At 46.3% G+C, this 20,042-nt stretch overlaps 1 protein-coding gene across 1 annotated transcript in view; it reads left to right on the top strand.

Moving 5' to 3' along the window:
* Positions 1–20,042, top strand: part of VPS33A (VPS33A core subunit of CORVET and HOPS complexes) — a 285,704-nt gene that overhangs the window by 227,829 nt on the left and 37,833 nt on the right. Inside the window, exon 11 of the mRNA XM_069619602.1 lies at positions 11,380–11,517. Coding sequence (XP_069475703.1) covers positions 11,380–11,517 — 138 coding nt within the window. The remainder of the gene's footprint in view (positions 1–11,379; positions 11,518–20,042) is intronic.

Raw genomic sequence — 20,042 nt, 5'->3', positions numbered from 1 at the left:
AGCTGTTTTGCCTTGATCTCTCAGTTCGTCTAATTGGGACTTTAAGTCGATAAGAGTGGTTTCTGTTCCGTGTAATGGGCGGAAGCCAGATTGTCTAGCTCCTAGTAGCTTGTGCATTTCAAGGTGTTTTTGAATCTGCGTGTAGGCCACTTTGTCCAGGATCTTCAGAAGAAATGGAACTGTGGTAATTGGACGGTAATTAGTAGGGATCAAAGGGTCTAGTGTCTGCTTTTTGAGCAGCGGGAGCACCCAGGATTGTTTTAAGTTAGCAGGGATGATACCTGTGGAGAAGGACGCGTTGACAAGTTTGGAGATAAAAGGTGATAGATCTCTGGCAGCGTCTTTTATTAGCTGTGCTGGGCAGATGTCGCCTTTGCAGTTGGATGGTTTAAGGGTGAGGATGATTTTCTCTACTTCTAATGTGGTAGCTTTGGTAAAGGAGAATTTACTTGTTTGGGAATTGTGGGTGGCATTAGTTGGTGGCAAAGGCAGATTAGCGAAGTTGATCAAGTCTTTTTTTTTGTTGGATTTTGTTTTGGAGGGTGTTTATTTTGTTGACTAGGGCGTGTTGGATATCTGTACACCAGGTCTGGTCCTTGGTGCAGATGTCTGGTGTGGCGATGGGTGATTCAAGTTCCTTCATTATGGAGAAGAGTTCCTTCATGCTTGAATTAGAATTGGCAATGCGATCGTTATAAGAGTTCTTCTTAGCCAGGCAAACTTCCTTTTTATAGAGGCGTGAGATTGATGTTAGGTTGGCCTTATTCTCATTGGTGGGCCGTAGTTTCCAGTTAGATTCACATTTTCTCTTAGTAAGGCGTAGGACCTTGAGTTCAGGTGTAAACCATTTGTTTAGGTGGGCTTTAGGTTTACTTGTGCGCATTTTAAGTGGGGCAATTTTGTCCATAGTCTCAGTCATTATTTTGTTATACTCATGAACGAGAGTACTGGGGTCTGAATTGACAGGTAGTGCATTTAATGTAGGGAGGATGGCAGGTATGACATTGTCTATTGTCATGTCATGTACCATATTGTCATGTTATATGGTAACTGTGGCTTTCGGCAAAGGGAAAACTAATACTTACTTTACTTTTTCAGCCAGGAGTCACAAATTGCAAACATGGCAGTCTAAGGGGAAGCAAGTATTCCAAAATTACGGTCTCTCCTTAACACCAGTAAATAGCTTAACTCATCTATTTTGTTGAGGAATTCGTATATGCAGAGTGATCCCCTCTAGACTCCACAGCCAAGTATGAATACATGTTGGCTCTTGGAAAGTAGACTGTTTCAGCTCTGTATTAGTCAAGGGTCAGACTGATACAGTGGTTAGATCTGTCTCTCAGGATATAATTAGGAGGCGTCTGCTTATTTGAAACATGGAGCTTCCTTTTAAAGGGGGAAGCCATTCTTTCTTCCAAGACTGGTGCACTTCTACAGCAATGTTAAAAGACCATAGCGAAAGCTTGAGCAATCGTCTGCTAATATGCCTAGATCTTTAGCTGTTCATATGTCTCAGGTTTACAAGTCTTGCCATTCTTGCAAATTCTGTGATCGCGGGGAGTCCTGAGATTAAAGAAAGAGATGGCTTGTGCTTGGGAACCCCTCGGTCCTATATGATAGAGTACTCCAAGAAGTCTACCAGAGTATCCATGTAGTTCAGAAGTGCTGCCGTCTGCAATACCTTGCAATTTCCGCACATGATCACGCTGGGCAAGTGGGTTTGGGTGAGGTGCTTTGGGAAACTTCAGCTGGCCTTGCTAAGCAGTGCCCCATATGGTCCCTTCCTGATCTTGCGCAGGCAGTAAGGTACAGGGTGCATGCAATTCTCTGTTCTATATATTGTGGCTAGACATGCAGATGCATTTTATGAATCCCTTAAGAAAATGTAGAACAATTCACTAAACTTAATAAGATATGGAAATGTAGTTCCCAGATGAATCACACATTCATAGCGTTTTTAGGAACTGGTGGTCAGCCTATTTGCAACATATGCCTACCCATTGATGCCAACCAGTCCTTTTCACTCCTAAAAGTTCAAGTTATCTGGGAAAATGCCTTGGACGGAGCACTCTCGCTCATGCCTTTTTGGTATAAGGCATTCACGTGTTTAAATGTCCTGCAATGCCAGGTTCAAGCCAATAAAGTACAATATCCTACAAAGGACCTACATCACTCAACCTGATTTATATAAGCTGGACAACACTAAACCGGGTGCTTTCCTTAATTGTCGACATCTATACGCATTCATACATTTTTATCGTCTACTCTGGCTGTGCATCATGGTGGCCTTCTGGACAAAAGCCATATACAAGTTTGAAAGAATCGGAAAATCCCAGAACATGGCATGCTGGGCATTGCACCACACTCTAGTATAGGGGTGTATGCAAACTGATACTGCTGGGATGTTTATTGGCCAAACGTGCTGATGCAACAAAGGGGATGTCCTCTACAGTCCCCATTATAACAGATTGGATTATTTAGATGGATGTATGGGCCTCAATAGAACAAGAAATGATACGCAAGAGAATGATGCCCATTGTAAAAATGGTTAATGCTTTGTTTTCACCTGACACGTATCCCTGCCCCTTCCCCTGTAAGGTGATCTCCCCTCTCTATGGGCACTTCCTGGCCTATGCCGATGATTTGTAATAATATTACGCGTGTGTTTTCTGTGTCCGGTAAACACATCATTAAGAACTCTAGTCTTATCACAGTTTAAGCTATTAGTAAAGCCACCTGTTTTGGGTGAAACTCTGGTGCATTGTTATGAAATTCACTATGCATAAACGGACTTGCCCTCTGCATACCTGGCTGCCTCCCCTGGATTATCCCACATTGCACATTCATTTTTAATCTGGTTTCTGATTATTTTTCACTTAATTATACATAATGTAATTTTACATATTCTCTTGTACCACAATACTGGCTTCTTTTTTGTTTAGTAAAACGAAATGTTAAAAAACATGTCAAATGTGAATAGGAAGGGGGCGCTGTTGCGTGGCTAAGATGTCCACCGCCTGAAAAGTTCCGGCGACGGCACTAATATCTGAATTATCCTGCGACTTGCTGCCTTGTTCTCCCCCTGGAACCTGTGCCATGGATCTGTGATTATGGGAAGCAGCGTCTTAGCATGGTGTCGATTCAAAGCAGAACCTCAACCTCGGTGAGGCGGGCGAAGAGAAACACTGCAGTGAGCCACCATCCCAGCCCCTGTGAAGCATGCAGAGTTCGCGGGGAGTGATGGACACCTTCAGCAAGGACCCGCCACTGAGGTTGTGGCGGTGAATGAGGGGCGTGAGGCCTCGATTCCTTAAAGGTGGTGAGACTGTGTGGCTCTGATTCCCCAAGGGAAGTGGGGCCACCATGCGGTGTCGCACTCCCAGCCCCCCCCCCCAACACCCCACCCCCCTGGCAGGGAGACCTGGATGGACCGGTGTGAAACACATAGGGAGACGGTTGTCGGTGCGACTTTGCTAGAAGCACCCAAATACTTCTGAAGTGGTCGTACAACATCTGAGCCCTCAGGTGAGGTTCCCCCCACTGCCGCGACCCTCTGGAGGCAACTGCGCGGAGTGGGAGCCTCCTGCATCAGTTGGGAGGGATAGCCCATTGTCTGCGTGGCTACGCCGCCCGAGCAGACCTCCGTGCAAGGCTCCCCAGGTTCTCTGAGGACAGTTCAGCCTTACCGGGAGGATGCTGAAAGCAGCGGCCACCAGCCGCCTGCATTCCGGGATTAGCTCCCTCACAACCAGCACTCTGCAATACCCCACCACGAGGTTAAAAGACACCTAGTAAATACAGAAAGTGTGATTTGGAACATTCCCCCTGCACAAGCTATACTTACAGTTCCAGGGCTGTCTGCTGAGTGCCCCTCGTGTCCTCCAATACATGAGTCCTCCCTGGAATGCGTAGACCTCCTGACTTGTGGCCTTTGTTGGCACCTACTGGGGGTATCAAAACGTGACTGAGGGAGCAGATAAGAGGCTGCAGGATCCTCTTGGCACCGGGCCACAGATTCAAGGCGGCTGGCACTGGACAATCGCATCAAAGGCCCTGCATTGCAGATAGAACGGAGAACACCTTGTAACCCAAAACGAAAGACTGGGCACAAAGCACGTAGGTCAGGACTGTAATAGAACTTGCACCACCTCATACTGTCTCACTTAAGGAGATGCTGCTGGCAATAAAGGTGGCACGACCCCATTGGACAGTACAGCAAATCCCCTGTGTGACCCCAATGCAACATACTTGTTCTCCGGTTGGGGAGTGATCCTAAACAAGACCCAACATAGCCCTACTCCCATAGCTATAGCCCGGGCTGACAAAGACTGTTCTACCTGGGGTTCACCTGCCACATAACCCTGCTGCAACACTGGACATCGCTGGGCCCCGGGCTGCTTACCATACCAGCGCTCCACTTGAACCCACGCAGCGATCTGGACAAGAAGTGTTGCAGATACTGCAATACAATGGTCAATCTAAAAAATCAAAAATTGACCAATTTGGACGGTTAGATCAGTCACAGCCCTCTCCACCGCCAGAGTAGAATCACGCACCAGCCCACCTAGATATGACTGCCTTAAACCAGACCCTACTGGCTTTGAAGGGTAGCATGGACAACCTAGAGGCAAAGATGGACGCCCTCACTTGCAAGGTTGATATCTCTGCCATACAAATCGATAAGTTATGCAGTGGAAATAGGAGGCAGAACAAAGGATAGGGAGGGTGAAGACAAAGTGGCCGAGCTACAGCAAACTGTCAAGAAATTGGTGGCGAAGAATTCATTAACTTAATGAATCGAGCATTGTGGAGTCTTTCTCTAATGTGCTGATGGTTTCCCGTCGTGTTTTTACTTTCCTGTTTTAGGATTGGGTATTTCCATGGTTACGACTAATTTAATTTTCGTGGTTGGCGTTCTCACAGGATGAGTCTCATTGGGACACGGTCGAGACATATGCAGAGGCTGATAAGCATCTGATTTTTCCATGAAGTTAAGTTTGGGGCTTATAAGTGCTTTTGTGTGTAACGGGAGTGCACGTTATGTGGTGTTACTACGTAGGGATAAATGAGATATATTTGTCCTCACCACATCGTGTCACTCTAGTACCTTAGTTGTTTGTTTTCCCCAGAGCCCCATCGTGTCTGGCTATCGATCATGTTGTCGCCTTTGTGTTCACAGGAAGACGAGAAAGTTGCTATCATTTACAGACAGAACCTGTGAGGAGGCTCCTCCTTTTAATACTGGGACTGCACGCTGCTTTATTGTTCAGGCGGGTGCGTGCCCCCAGTGATGACCCTCATCTGTGTTTTTTCGCCGAATAGAGTTATAGGAGATTGAACGTGAGTGTTTCGTTAGAAACTACCTCTGTTTTAAACATTCCTCTACTCTTTGGTGTTTTGATTATGTAACCTTTCGGGTCACAGGAGGTTTTGCCTTATGGTGAAGTTGTACCTTGCTGATTCTGGATGCCTGGAAGTATCACAAGGTGTTGGTGATGGTGGATACATTGTATAGGTACCAACTCATATGGTGTCTTCTATTGGTTTGTGGATTACGGTCTTCTCACTGTCCCCTTGGTTTAAGGAAGAAGTAAGGTATTAATCACCTTTTCTACGCCCCGTTTACTGATAGCACGGTGGTATTAATGATCAATCTTGTAACTTAAGCATTTGGCCTGATTGATGTTGTGTTCTTATGCAGGTGAGCTTTGCTGGTGTATTCTACATGTCCCTCATTTTTTCCATCTACATTCTACCCTACTTTGCTGGACCATAGTGCCCCTGAAGAATTTCTGTTTACTGGATATTATACAGAAAGAAACATGTCGGGTTGGGGAGTGTATTGTTATTTGTGAACAGTTCGAAGTTATATCCGCCCGAGCCAGAATAGATTACATTAATGAGGAAGAGGCTCAGTGGCGTTAAATTTATGGTTCATATTAACAATGGATAAAAAATTGTATAATGGTGTTTTAGAATGTTTGATTTTTAGTGATATATTTGTCATTATTGAATGAATTTTTGAATGTTTTGTGTATGAATGTGGTGTGGTTGGATGTGGTTTTTAGATGGGAATGATGTATTAGGTCAGTCCAATGATGAACTAGAAGGATTGATCAATACAAAATATATTGTTTGATACTCATATTGCTGTACGCTTTTATTATTGAGAAATCAGTTTTTTTAGCGATTTGTTTAATAATGTCAATAAAAAATATTCAATTATATTCGAGCGTCTACTGGGTTGAAATCAATTGCTTCACCTCAGGGTTTTGTTCATTGATAGACGCTTGTGTTCCACAGTAGTTTTATGTACCGAGAAATGAGTTTGGCCTTGTAGGCATGGATATTACACCAGCACCTGTTATTTGAACACAACAGTACTCTGACCTTCTAAGTTTATCTTGTATATGTTCATTCCAGACCAGGTCACAGTACATAGATATTCCTGGTATCTCTTGTTACTCTTGTGTTTTGGCGAAGAATGAGGACCGAGAAGGCTGATCCAGGCGAAACAATAGCCGTATCCTGGGAATACCAGAATCCACACCAATTGACAACATGGACAAGTTTGTGGAGAAACTGCTGGTAGAGGTCCTGCATGACCCCCCACTCACGAACATGTACACGGTGGAAGGAGCACATTGATTGCTAGCAGCAAGACCTCCTCCTGGGGCCCCAGAACGTCCTATCATCACTAGAATGTTTGCAATCGTGACGGGGACATCCTGCTCTGCCAGGGGAAAAGGAGCTGTGGTGGGGGTCCGCCACAATTCGGCTCTTTCCAGACTTTAGCCCATTAGTTCAGGAACAACGCAAGACCTTTCAGTCTGTAAAGACTATCCTACGTAGAAAGCAGTTACAGTACTCAATGATATACCCAGCTAAACTTAGGGTTCTACACAACGGCTCAACAACCTTCACCTCTCGCTTCTCTATGAATCTCCCGGACCTGGGGAGATCTCCTCGACATTTGCCCTGAAGGCACCCATGTGTCCCTTCTTAAATCACTGCACAGCTGCCTCAATAGCTTACATTGAAGATTCCGGGGGTGATGGATGGGCCCACAGAACATCATCTAGCGGCTGTCGCCACGTGGAGCATACTGGCCGCCCTCTGTGCCCCGATATCCCCAGACACTGCAGGAGTTGTTGGGGGTTTGTTAATGAGGAATATTTGGGAAGGGTGGGGATATGGGCACTGGTAGGTTTATGTTTCTGGCGTGGGTGGGAAAGGGTGGGTACTAAGGTTGGGTATAGGGGAAGTTCATTTCAGCTAGTTTGTATGGGGAAAAGGGGGAGGGCTCAGAGGTCAGCCCAATGGAGAGATTTCCGATCCACAAAATGTACCATGGTAACACACCGCCCGTGGTCCAATAAACAGACCAACTATGTCGGATCTATAATTCAAGGGACTCTGTTTTATTGTTTCTACCATGGGTACACTTAAAACGGGGAAGAAATCGGATAACATAATGTCATGGAACATATGTGGATTCACTAACCAGAAGAAAGTCCGGTTAATAGCGAATTCTAGCCGGAATCATAATATAAACATACTATGCCTGCAGAAAACTGATCTGGTTCGGAAAGCAACCACTGTTCCTCTTAGAACACACGCTCAAGAGGGGTGGCTGTTTATATACACTACTCCTTGGAATTCAAGTTGCACGAGCGGATTGGTGATGAGGAGGGGCAATAGATTATATTAGCCGAGGAAGACTCTGGATCAAAACTCATGTTGATAAACATATATGTACCAAATACTAACTCCCCTGTTCTTTTTCAACAGTGTGCCAATCATATCCACAAGTTCCCGGACTATATCTGGGTAGGCGATTTTAATATGGACCCATCGGTTAGAACTGGATAGGTCCTCTACAGCGCAACAATCTCTACCACGAGCTGCCCAGGCATGGTCTGCTATTTCTAAGTATCACAAGTTGCATGATGTGTGGAGAGAAAAGCACCCTACAGATAGGGAACGCACCTTTTTCTCTGGTGTTCACGGTAGCTCTTCAACAATAGATTACATTTTGACCACCGCCTCCATAGCTAGGAGTGTGATGGAGGCTAATATACTCCCCTGATCCCTTTCGGACCACTCGCCAGTGCTGACCCACATTGCCGGTCTGAAAGGGCCCCCGAAACAACCATGGTGGCGGTTCAGGGCCACGGCTCTGGATGACGTCGCGTTCCGTGGGGAAATTGGCCAAGACCTACAGAACTGCTTCTAAACTAATGTGGGCTTAGTACCCGACCCGGGGGTGATCTGGGAGGCCTTTAAAGTATATGTTAGGGGATATTGTATATCAAAAGAGGTGGGGGGGAGTGTTGAAAGCCCTGTGTAGGTCCATGCGGGCGTTGGCATGGACCTTTAAGGAATTAGAGATTCAACAGGGGACCCAAGATACAGCCGAGGTGTGCAACGCCTTGAGAGCGCATAGAGAGGAATTGAACTAATTGGAAATTGGGGAGGAGAGATTTCTCGGAGATCCGATTGCTGCGACAAGGTATGGAGAGGGCGACCGCCCCAGCAAGATACTAGCGTGTGAACCGTTAAACAAGAACATCAAGTGACCTCCTTTATGGAGGTCAAGGACTGAAGCAGATGCCTCATTAAAGACCTTGTAGAGATAAACAGCACTTTCCGTGAGTATTATGATCACCTCTAGACATCCCACTCCAGCGTAGGGCGCAATATTATGATGCAATACCTAGATGAGATAGCCCTCGGATGGTTAAACCAAGACCAAGGGGCAACTTTAAAGGCACCCATAACAGACGAAGAGATCCACAAAGCAATACTCCCCCTCACTAATGGAAAGGCCCCGTGTCTTGATGGAATAACGGCCGAATTCTATAAAACTTATTTAGACTACCTGCTCCCATATCTGTGCAAAATGTACAAAAGCGTCTTGTCCACAGGCACCCTCTCGAACTGTACAAGAACTGCCCTGGTAACAGTACTCCTTAAGCCAGAAAAGAATCCCCGAAGATGCACCTCATACAGGCCGCTGTCTCTAATTAATACCAACAACAAAATACTGGCAGACTGACTTCTACCACACATGCCTGCATTAGTCCTTCCGGATCAGGCAGGCTTTATCCCTGGTCGGTCGACTCAAAATAACCTGAGGCGACTGTTTACACTCATGCATAATGTCGACCTAGAAGTCCCTATGGCAGTGGCAGCGTTGGAAGCAGAGAAGGCCTTCGACTCCGTCGAATGGTCATTTCTCTTTGAGATCCTTTGTCGCTCCGGATTTGGCCTGACATTCACACGCTGGATCCGCTGGTTGTATACTGCACCCAAGCTGGCAGTGTATACAATTGGGATGACATCAGAATATATCTGTCCAACACGGGGCCCCTCTCTCCAATTCTTTTCGCTCTCGCAGTGGAGCCGCTGGCTTGTCATATACGAGAATTCCACGTACACAGAGGCATACAAATACACTTGCATCTTACTGTTGTTTCCCTATATGCGGACGATATATTACTCAGGTTAAACATCCTAGGCTGAACTTACCCAAGAGATAAGTAGATTCGGGGACCTCTCGGGGTTAAGAATTAATTGGAATAAATTGGAAGTGTTGCCCTTGACCCCATGTATTCGACAGACGCAGGAGAGGACTTCCGCTGGTGCCCCTAGAGCATAATGTGACCCTCCCTGTCAGTGGGTGACCTCTACAGGGAAAATTATGTGAGGGCTCTGGAACTACTGGAACACAGAGTGCACTTGTGGCTTCTCCTGCCCATCTCCCAGCAGCCCACATTGCACTAGCTAAAATGGTTGTTCTGCCCAAATTGCTCTATATTTTCAATAACATACCTATCTGGCCCCCTATGCACTTTTGGTCTCGGGCCAAAAGCTTAATGATACGATTGGACTGGTAGGCGGGCCAGGATATCCTACGATACCCTCACGCTGCCATATGAGCGGGCGGGTTGGAATACCCTGACCTATACTTATACATCCTGGCGGTGCAAGTCCAATACATAGCGGGATGGGTGGCTCCCACCGCCAACCTCCCTCACTCTTAACTGGCAAGGGCTGTACAGGATCTAATGTTAGGGATGTCTGACTCATTGCCAAAGCAGACCCCATAGGTAGTGGTTCTTCTCTCTTCACAGCCTGCACATAGGTGCTAGGGCAGCATGCTGACAGTATGGGAGTCACTGCCCCCTCATAGTGGTATGCAGCGTCGATCAGGTCGGGGCGCAGACCCACGATGGAAGTGTTCTCTGCAGTTCCCTCCCTGTATCACTTCCGGGTAGCTCATGGCTCTAGCTCGGTATGCTGAGTAAGGCAGCTTTTGATGGTAGATGTCACAATAAAAACTGTCAGTTGGCAAAAAGTGTGAAGGGCTTGGTAAACATTGTTTTATATGCGTTCTCAAGTGATTGTTTCATTTTGTCAATTAGGTGAGTGGAGGGAGAAAGTGGCGGTCCCTGATTTTCTTGAATCTTTGTTTGTCGAAAGAAACTTGTACCGTCTTCCATGTAGAGATAGCATGGTTTTGAATAACGTTTCTGCTTTCACCCATATAGCATTGTCATATTTCTGTTTAAAGCAGAAAATGTATATTCCTATTTAAGCCTAGACCAGTCCGTTTTTCAGCTGAAGATGTTAGCAATTTGTGTGCTGGAAGCCCCCAATGTGTTTTACTTGGACAGATCGGACCATTTCATGTCTGATAATTTGTTACCCGAGAAACATGACTTTGGATTAAAAAAGTGGCAAAAGCAACTTTCGTCCAGAGATTTGTGGCCTATATTTCTAAGGCTGCAGGATTCTCTGGTTCCACAACCTTCAAGGCAACAATTGTCGCTTTCCAGAGCTGCATGCCTTTTGAAAGCATTACTCGATGGAAGTTTCTTCATCTGGACCAAATACTTCATTAAGCAAAGCAGTTCTACATAAGTTGCTTCCTTGAACCTCTCTGCATCTGCTGTCTCCCCGTCTACCTTATCATTCTTATGTGCTCTATGATACAAAGTTGCAAAGGAGGGAGAGCAAGGTTGCCGAGGTAAATAAATATTCCGTCCATGGTGATTCGTCTTACTTGGTATTGGTGAACCCAGAGGCTGTCTATGCAACAGGTGCACTATCTGTGCTTGTCATTGCTGTGCTTGTGACTATAGTGACGGCAGATGGACTGGCATACAAAGAAATACTGGCAACGGTTGTTATAAAAGCAGGGAATCCAACAAGATGGAAGCGTTTGTGTTCTGTGGACTAGGAGTACCAGAGTCGCTGTTAAGGCACTATTTTTCTTATTGGCTTAATTGTTTAATTTTTTCAAATATATCAATTGTGTTTACTTTCTGTTTTCTCAATGGAGGAAGTAACTTTGTTTTGTTCTATCCTACACAGACGTATGGCTACGAACATATATTGACCTTGTCCAATTTGGAAAAAGCTGGCCTTTTGAAACCTCAGATTACAAGCCGAAACAATTACCCCACTATTCGGAAGACAATGCGCCTGTGGACAGATGATGTTAGTGAGCAGGTGAGTTCAGCGCTGCTTTGTTGTTAACATGGAACTCCAACACAAGGGGCACATAATTCTCTTTAAACACCATTTATTCAGTAGTAAGACCAACTAATACTCTTACCTTTCTATTAGTTTAATGAGAATAGACCTCACAAGTACTGCTCCTGTCACATTCCACCTTCCTGCCAAATGTGTGGTTCAGAGAATAGTTACGCTGGAGGACCGTGCAATCTGAGTTAGCCCTACCTCAGAAAAAGAGCATAGGTTTAACTATCGGGAGGGCCAGTTCTACCCTTCATCTTTCTGTGGTCAATAAATTGAGGGCTGTTAATTTTGGTGATGACACCACCTATTACAAAACTTACGTGATACTTTGACTCTGGTGCAGTATTGCTTGCTGTTCACTGAGGTGTCCGTTCCGGCGACCAGGTATATATTCAGTACAAAGTCGAACAGTAGGACATTGTTCTTAAACAAGTGGGATACAGATGTTGCTACATATCATTATGGCTACAGCATGCCTCTGAAATTGAGGGTTACAACTAGAAAAACCAGATATGACCCGTTTGTAGATGTATTGATTTGTGAACAGAGGATAGCACAGGGGGCAACGTGCTGCTCTTGCAGCAAGCCACGCAGAGTAACAGAGGTTCGAACCCCGGATCCGCGCTTAGAAACCAAACGCCAGTACAGTATTTGGCACGTTATAAAAAAACAATTAAATTCAAAGTCTGAATCCGCGCTTCAGAGGAAGTCCAGTAGGAAGTCCACACAAGTAAAATATAACAGACGTCCAATGATTTGGCGGCCACAACCTTCAAGTAACTATAAGCTTGGTATGGAGAGCGGATGGTCCCACACCCAGCCTTTAATTTCCTATTTAACTCTATGGTCTGCATCCTTACCTTTTCGTATGTGGGGAGGAGTCCAAATGCATAGAAGATGCTTACCCATAAACAAATCGTGAGCAATGTCTGCAGTATCCTGCCCTCTTCCAAGAACCATTGTGATGGTGAAGCTCTGCAGAGTATCTGTGGACCACAGACTTCTAAGTCGCCAGAAGAAACCAAATATCTACTCGTCCGTTCCCCTTACCTGGTGAGCACAGCAAAGTCACAAGCCCTAAAGGTCTCCTGCTCCTAGCAAAGACTTGCTGCCCCATGCCTGCATGGAACAGTAACAAAAGGATGGAAGGAGCTAAATCAAATGGAGGAAGCCACAGACAAAGTTGGGTGTCTGCTCTGCTTTTTCAACCCATGACTAAGCCGAAGCAAGAACTCTGAAATGATGTGAGTCTGAGGAGTCAATCTCCTAAATGAACTGTCAGCTGACTATTTCACCAGCACTACAGCTGCACAGTCTGCAAATCAGATGGCTGCCCAGTACCTCTGCGCCAACATTTCTACCCATCTGCGGAACAGTGACATCACCAGTGGGTCCTCCTTTTCATAGCTTTCAGAGCTGCAATTACATCACTGGAACACAAACTACCACCCCTTGTCCTCTCACCTTGCAAGGAGTCGAGCCTTGTCTGTCAGCCTTTGCAAATATTCAAAGGTTCCCAGCACTCTGGATTCCTAAAGTCAACTGACTGATTCTCAGAAAGAACATATTTCTATAAAGCACATTTCACTCATAGAACAGGAGATGAGAGGTGCATAGAAAATATAACAATCATTAAGGAACATTACAATATGACATCAAAACCAGCAAATATCACACAAACATGCAATTGATCTAGAGGAAAGAATTGCTCCATAATAGATGAATAGTTGGTCTTGCCTCATCAATCAGACTTTGTTCAACTGTGCCATGCTGACAGCAAATAATTTGGAACTATAAAGGTTGGAAAATGGGCAAGCTGTGATTTAAAGAATGCTAAAGCGGCAATGAAGTGTAATATCCCATTCTCCGTTCTATAATACGCGATGAAGCTTTTCAGTGCTTTTTGTTACAGTGGGCAGGTCAACAAGAACTGCCTCAGTTTCCTCGTATGTTTTACAATAGGGACATTTATTCGAGGAAGTCTGGAACCTTTTTACAGTGTTCAGTGCAATAGGGAGGATGTTTAGCCTGAACTTGAGAGAAAATTCTTACCATAGATTAGTCAGCCAAGAAAGATGTAATTCACATGCTCAGCGAGACTTGAGTGCCCAGTAGTTCAGTGTCACTGCCCCACCAGCTATAGCCAAAATAAAATCAGCCATTGCGCAGCCTTGAAATGTGGGTTTAACAGGGTGACTCACAAATGATGTATCTGGCCAAGAGGAATCCCAGACGGATCTTAAATCTAAATTAATTAGCTACTTTTTAATGTGAATTAATTCCAACTGTGCCTACCAGTGTAATTTGCCAAATCCCAAAGAACATTTTTATGGAAACGGAATGCTTCTATATTAAGACTGGGCCAAAATACCACTGGACAAAGCAGTATTGTGTACGCTAAGGGGCACAGGCCCACTTCGGAATACAAAGGCAGGGTAGGACTGCTTTTTGGAAGCGGTAATTTCTTTCGAAAGGCCCTCTACTTTATGGCAAACATGGGTATGTAACATGACCCCATAACTCTGTGCCATATGATAGTTCTGCGCAGGCTTGTGCCTTGTAATTCTCTATGGTTGGTATTATTGCTCTACCCACAAACTTGTGGTGAAAAAGCTCTGGTCGCACCTGTGCATTTCTTAAATATGATCCAGATGCTAATTCCAGGCTCCTTTTTAGAGGTAAGCCTTATCCCCACATAATCAAAATGTCTAACCTGCTTGATTGGGGCACCATGGGCCTCGTTAAGGGGAGCTTCCCTAAAGTCCCACTTGGAGGTAAGACTTTAGTAAGCTATCCCACTGGTTTGTAGATCCCCCAACTCTTAGTATCAGTCTGTACTACTCAGGAACCTTGGTAGAGTGGCAGAGCAGTCAGGCGCTTAACTTAAGAGGAAGATATGAGCTCTAGGTAAGTACATTGAACGTAGCTAGTAATGCACATTAAACAAACACTTACACATACATTTATATTAAAATACAGATGTATTATACACAAGTGTTTCAAGGCGCGATGAGGCAAGGGCGGGGGAACAGAGGGAGGACAGAGACAACGATCTTACTAGGCCCCCCTGTTAAGGGACTTGCTAAAAGTATACAAGCAGCCGCTTGAGTCGCAGGTAGGAGGGAGTTGCCCTGGACACCTCTATGTGCACTCAAACGCCCTGGAGCGACTTTCTGGAATAAAGTAAGCAATACATTTTTCTCCACTGTACCTTGGGTTTGAAGAAAACATTTATGTTGGATGCGCCGCGATATTGCAGCTCTGGACCCGACCTCTGGATTCGTTTGTCTGATGACAAAAGGTAGGATAAAGGACGGTATTGCTCAGCAGCAGTCCCGTGGTAGGGACCTCTGGCACGGCTTTCATCAACTTCTTTAGTCACTCTGTGGTTTTGGTGCCTTTTTCTGCTGCACCAACAAAGGACTTGATTTGCCCGGTTAATCCTCAGTTCCTGCAGTCCCACACTCTGATGAGGGGGTGTCAAAGAGTTGGATTGGGTCTCTGGAGTGTCCTCTAGAACACAGCAAAGGCTTGGACGGATTCGACCTTTCCAAGACGATGCACTCGAAATGGGTAGCTGGTCTCCTGGTATTGGGGTTCCACAGCTCTGGAAACTCACAGGACCTCGCGGGATGGCTCAAATCAAAGTTTGTCTCGGGACTAGTGGTTCCCACCAGTTAAAGGGAAGGAGGAGTCCTCTTCAGAGTTCCTCTGTCACACAGAAAACATGGTCAGGGTAGCAGTGGTCGCTTCAATGTTGCAAGGAGTCTGCAGGCGGCTGTGGTAATCTTCTTTGGTTACTTCAGCTTCGAGTGGTCGACTTGCTTTTCACTCCAGGAGCCTCACCTTTTATCCAGTTCCAGCACTCACGCCTCTGCAATCTTCTTCAGCAGTTTACAGAAAGGGGCATTTGGCTGTCCTATCAGGACATTATTATTATTATTATTATTATTATTATTAGGAGCTGGTCTCATTCAGGCACTCTGGCAGACAAAGGACAAGGGGGGTGGAAAACTCCTCACCCACTTTCTGCTTTCCCAGACACTCTGAAGGCTAAGCAGGGACACCAAAGGTTTCCAGCCAAAGGCAAAACACACACACACACGCCTCACTATCCCAGAATGGTAGAAGAAGGGCTGACCAAGAACAACCACGCTAGTAATGGCGAAAAAAGAAGGGAGGCGCCAAGTTAATACTTGGGTGCCCCTATTGTGCATTACCGCGGCTATGGACATAGCCTGCAGTAGAACAATTACACAATAGAACACGTCCGCTGCCATCAGCCATAACTAGGAGATTGTCTATGTGACTAACAAGTCACAGGAGCAGAGAGAAGGGCCATACTAGGTATCCTTTTGGCACTCCACATAAGGTGGGGTGTGCCAATCTCTCAGACTATAACGTTTTAGAAGAGATACCAAGTATCTCTGTATCCTTAAGAACTGTAGTTGCTCTAGGATAAAGAAAAGAATCTCAAAGGAGGACTCTAAGGGTCCCCAGCAACACAGCCCATAAGAAGCTGTGTACTGCAATAGTAAAATACAGATGCCTTTAAGAGTTATGGAGGAAAATAGACTCCATATGATAGGTACAATACAAAGAGTAGAGTTCCAAAAGACAGAGCACATAAGAATGAATGAGTGGAAAAAAGGCTCCACTCATTCAGGTTTTCAGAAAAGGGTCCAGAGGTCCAGCAAAGTGCTAGGGTTCTCACTAGGAGAGGGGATGAAGCATACAAAAAATACATTTCCCTAACAGACCTGCAATGATGCAACAGACAAACAGTTTTCTCTAGATTCACAGTGAGTTGGTGCTCATTTCTAAATCAATGAAAATGGTTCCAACTGTCTCTTGATGCCCCCCACCGATTTAGAAATGAGTACTATATTGACAGTGTATAAAAGAATTCACATTTTCTTGCCCCCAATCATGGGCACATCACATGCCATGTTATCGATTAGAACGGACAGAGCATTTATATATAACAAAACCAGCAATGGTGCCAAAACACAACCTTTGTGCAGTCCATTTCCCACCTTGGCCATAGCGCACACATGCAGTATTGTTACTATACAGTAATTTGATCATGGTTCTCAAAGTCTCTGGTATGCCCTTATTTGAGAGAACGTCCCATCATATAGATCGATCAACTCAGTCAAAGGCAGTTTTAAAATCACTATAAACCATAAATAGATGTGCTCTGCTTTGGATTACCATTCCCTGTAAAATAGCAGCAAGTAGAAGGCATTGGTCTGTAGTGCTCCTATTTTTCACGAATCACTCCCTGAAGAGTGGAAATTAGTTTGTTATCCTCTACTCAGGCCTCCAGCTTTGCAAGGAATAATTTCTCAAAAATGTTGGCCAGACTGTTGATTAGAGGAATAGGCCAATCGTTTTCGGGGCTTGCCCATCACCTTTTTTTTAAAAATTGGCAACATTTCTGCCACTAGCCAACTTATTGGGAGGACCTTCTATTTATTTATATCATTGCAAAGATTTGCCAAAAATGGAACCCAAGAAGGGAGATTGTTATTGAATATATATATATATATATAAATTTCTGATGTTTGTTAATCTGCTTAGAATCACATGCTGTGCATAGGTCCGACATCCAGTGGTCACTGCGGAGTATTGCATTTTGTTTTTCGTAGTCGAAAAAGGGGACGTCGACAAGGCGTGTCTGAAACACTATCCCTATAGTGACGTGCATTGTACCCACAATCCCTCACGCGTCGAGGTCCCTCAGATTGTTTTTTTCCGCCCAGCTTCTGGTCGCCTTCACGCGGAGCTCCTCGAGAGACATTGCAACTCGACCTTCGGTCGTTTTTTTATAATAATATTAATAAACCCTCCCTCGACGCAGTTGTAGCTGTTCTCCGCCGAGCAAAATCTTCGACGGAGGGTCGAGTGGAGGAAATCCTTCGGCGCTGCCGAACACGTGACCTGGCCTTGCAGGCCATATACAGTAGGGAGAGTGGGGTCGTGGGACATCTCTGGGTCTTTCTGAGAATGCCTTTCCCCTTCCTTTCCCTTGGGGTGTTTATCGCGATTTATTGCCTCGGCTATGGAGAGGACACCCTTTAGGTTTTGCCCGCTTTGCAAAGGCAAATTTACTTGGAAGGACAACCATTCACGGTGTAACCGCTGCTTGCCCCTCGATCACAAGGAGGAAGGTTGCGCGGCTTGTCGGCTTCTTAAGCCTAAAACTCTAAAAGACCGTAGGGTTAAAAGGTGGGCGGCCTACGCGATGTCGAAGGCCGAAGGTTCACCCGCCGCTGCTACCACCGACAGTGACGAGGAACGCGATAACACGACCTCCGCTACGGAAGTCGAAACCCCCTCTAAGGAGCGCTTGCGCGCTTCGTGTCTGTCCCCGGCCCCGACGGGCTCGGCTCACGCCCTGCTTATGGGGATGAACACCCCGGCGACACTGACGCACACAAAGACACACATAAGCACACAACCCACGGCTCTTCTTCGTCTAAGACGAAAAGAGCTTCGGCGCCCAAGGAGACGCAGGTTCCACCGGCGGACTCCTCGGACCGTTCAGGTTCGAAGCCCCTCTCGCAACCGCAGCCGCGACCAGCGACTGGGCTTTCGGCGAATAAGGGCGCCGCCCCCAAACCATCGGCCGGCGCGCATCAACAGAAGGCGCAGACCGCCGTAGAGCGTTCGACACCCATAGCGTCGAAAACACAAGCTTCCGCTGACAAACGAGTCGCCGACAAACGAGTCGCCGATAGCTTGGCAAGGATCGCTGTAGCCGACGCCCAGAAGCGTATGCCGAAGAACACGTCGAGCGCTACGCGTAAGTCCAAAGACACGCCGAAAAAGCCCGAAGAAAGGCAGGGACTACCCCCTTCAATCGGGGGGTCACCCGGCACACCTGAAGGTTTTTCGGAGGGCTACGGGACACTTTCCTCGACGCTTTGGGAGAGGTCGAGCCATTTCCAGTTAAATGACTCTTTTTTTCCCCCGCCAGACCGCTCTGGGGTACCCCATGAAACCATGGAAAGACTCCACCTCTGTATGGAGAGGATGGAAAACTTTGAGTACCCAGACCTCTCTAACTCACAAGAGGACTAGAGAAGGCTCTCAGGAACACCCCAGGGCCAAAAATCCGAGGCTAGTCGATCCCCAGCAGGACACAGCCTCAGACTTCCATAAGGTATACGACCTCACTGGGGAGGAACAATACTTGGAGGAAGAAGATGATTTCATGGACAATGAAGGACAGTGCCAGGAGGAATGTCTGGAAGACAGCCCAGACATTATAGAAGAAGGCTTCGGAGAAAACCCAGAAGGACGACCTTCGCACCCCTGGCAATCCCCATCAGTATATTCCGACACTGTTGCGCAGAGCTGCAGCGCATTTCGAACTGGACACTGGGGAGCTCTCTCCAGAATTGGACTTTGTAGAAAGAGTTATTAAAGAGAAACCCCTGGTCAGCCAGACCATTCCCCTCCTCGCTTCAGTGAAGAGAAGAATTATCCCTTCGCTGTCCACTCCCGCATTGATCAGAGGGGTCAATCCGAGAATTAAAAACTTTTCACTCCTTCACCCTCAGACCCGCTCTACATTAGGGGACATTCCATACCGGATTCCCTAGTCGTATCTAATACTAGAAAGAGGGCAGGGGTACCACTTTCCACCAGTGAGGCACCCCCTGACAAGGAGGGCAAGAGGCTATATGCCCTTGCAAAGAGAGTAACTTCCTCGGCTGCCTTCTCCGCAAGAATTGCGAACAACAATTCCTTGCTTGCTAGCTACGCAGACGCGCAGTGGTCCAAACTGCGCAAGGACGCCGAGGAAGCACCGGAGCCTTTACGTACACGCCTACTTTCAACTATTGGCGAAGGAACCCAGGTGAACCAGAGCATTGTAAAAAACTCTCTGGACGCGGCAGAAACAGCGGGACGTTCCCTAGTGCAGGAAATACTCCTAAAACGCCATGTATGGCTGCGCAACTCAGGCTTTAAACCGGAGACACAGGCGTCTTTGATAAATAAACCTGTCGAAGACTCTAACCTCTTCGGAAAAGCGGTGGATGAAGCTCTAGAGATGGCTAAAAAAGAGTTCGATACTATCAAGACTCTTGACCAGATCTCTAGGCCCACTACCAGACGCGGCTATGGCAACAAACGCTTTTTTCGTGGCCATCGCCAGCAACAACAACAAAGTCAACATCAACAATACCCTGCCACCAATTACCAAACCAATAGTGGGCAGTACAGCCAAAGAGGCCAACGCCGGGGTAAGGGGAGAGGTCGGGGATCCACCCCCAGAGGCTCCCAAGCCCCCAACAACTCCAAGTGACGCGAAGATTCGCGTCCCCTCCCATGCAACACCGGTCGGGGGCCGGATAACATCCTTTCTTCCTGCATGGGAGGAGATAACGTCAGACCGTTGGGTACTTTCCACCGTAGCCCACGGATACTGTATCAAATTCAACAGTTCCCCATCCTACAGACCCCCGAGGGGACGTCGCATGACA

Source organism: Ambystoma mexicanum, chromosome 10 (assembly GCF_040938575.1).
Source record: "Ambystoma mexicanum isolate Mex_15411 chromosome 10, UKY_AmexF1_1, whole genome shotgun sequence".
NCBI classification, from domain to species: Eukaryota; Metazoa; Chordata; class Amphibia; order Caudata; family Ambystomatidae; genus Ambystoma; species Ambystoma mexicanum.
This window is presented reverse-complemented; position numbering and strand designations above follow the sequence as displayed.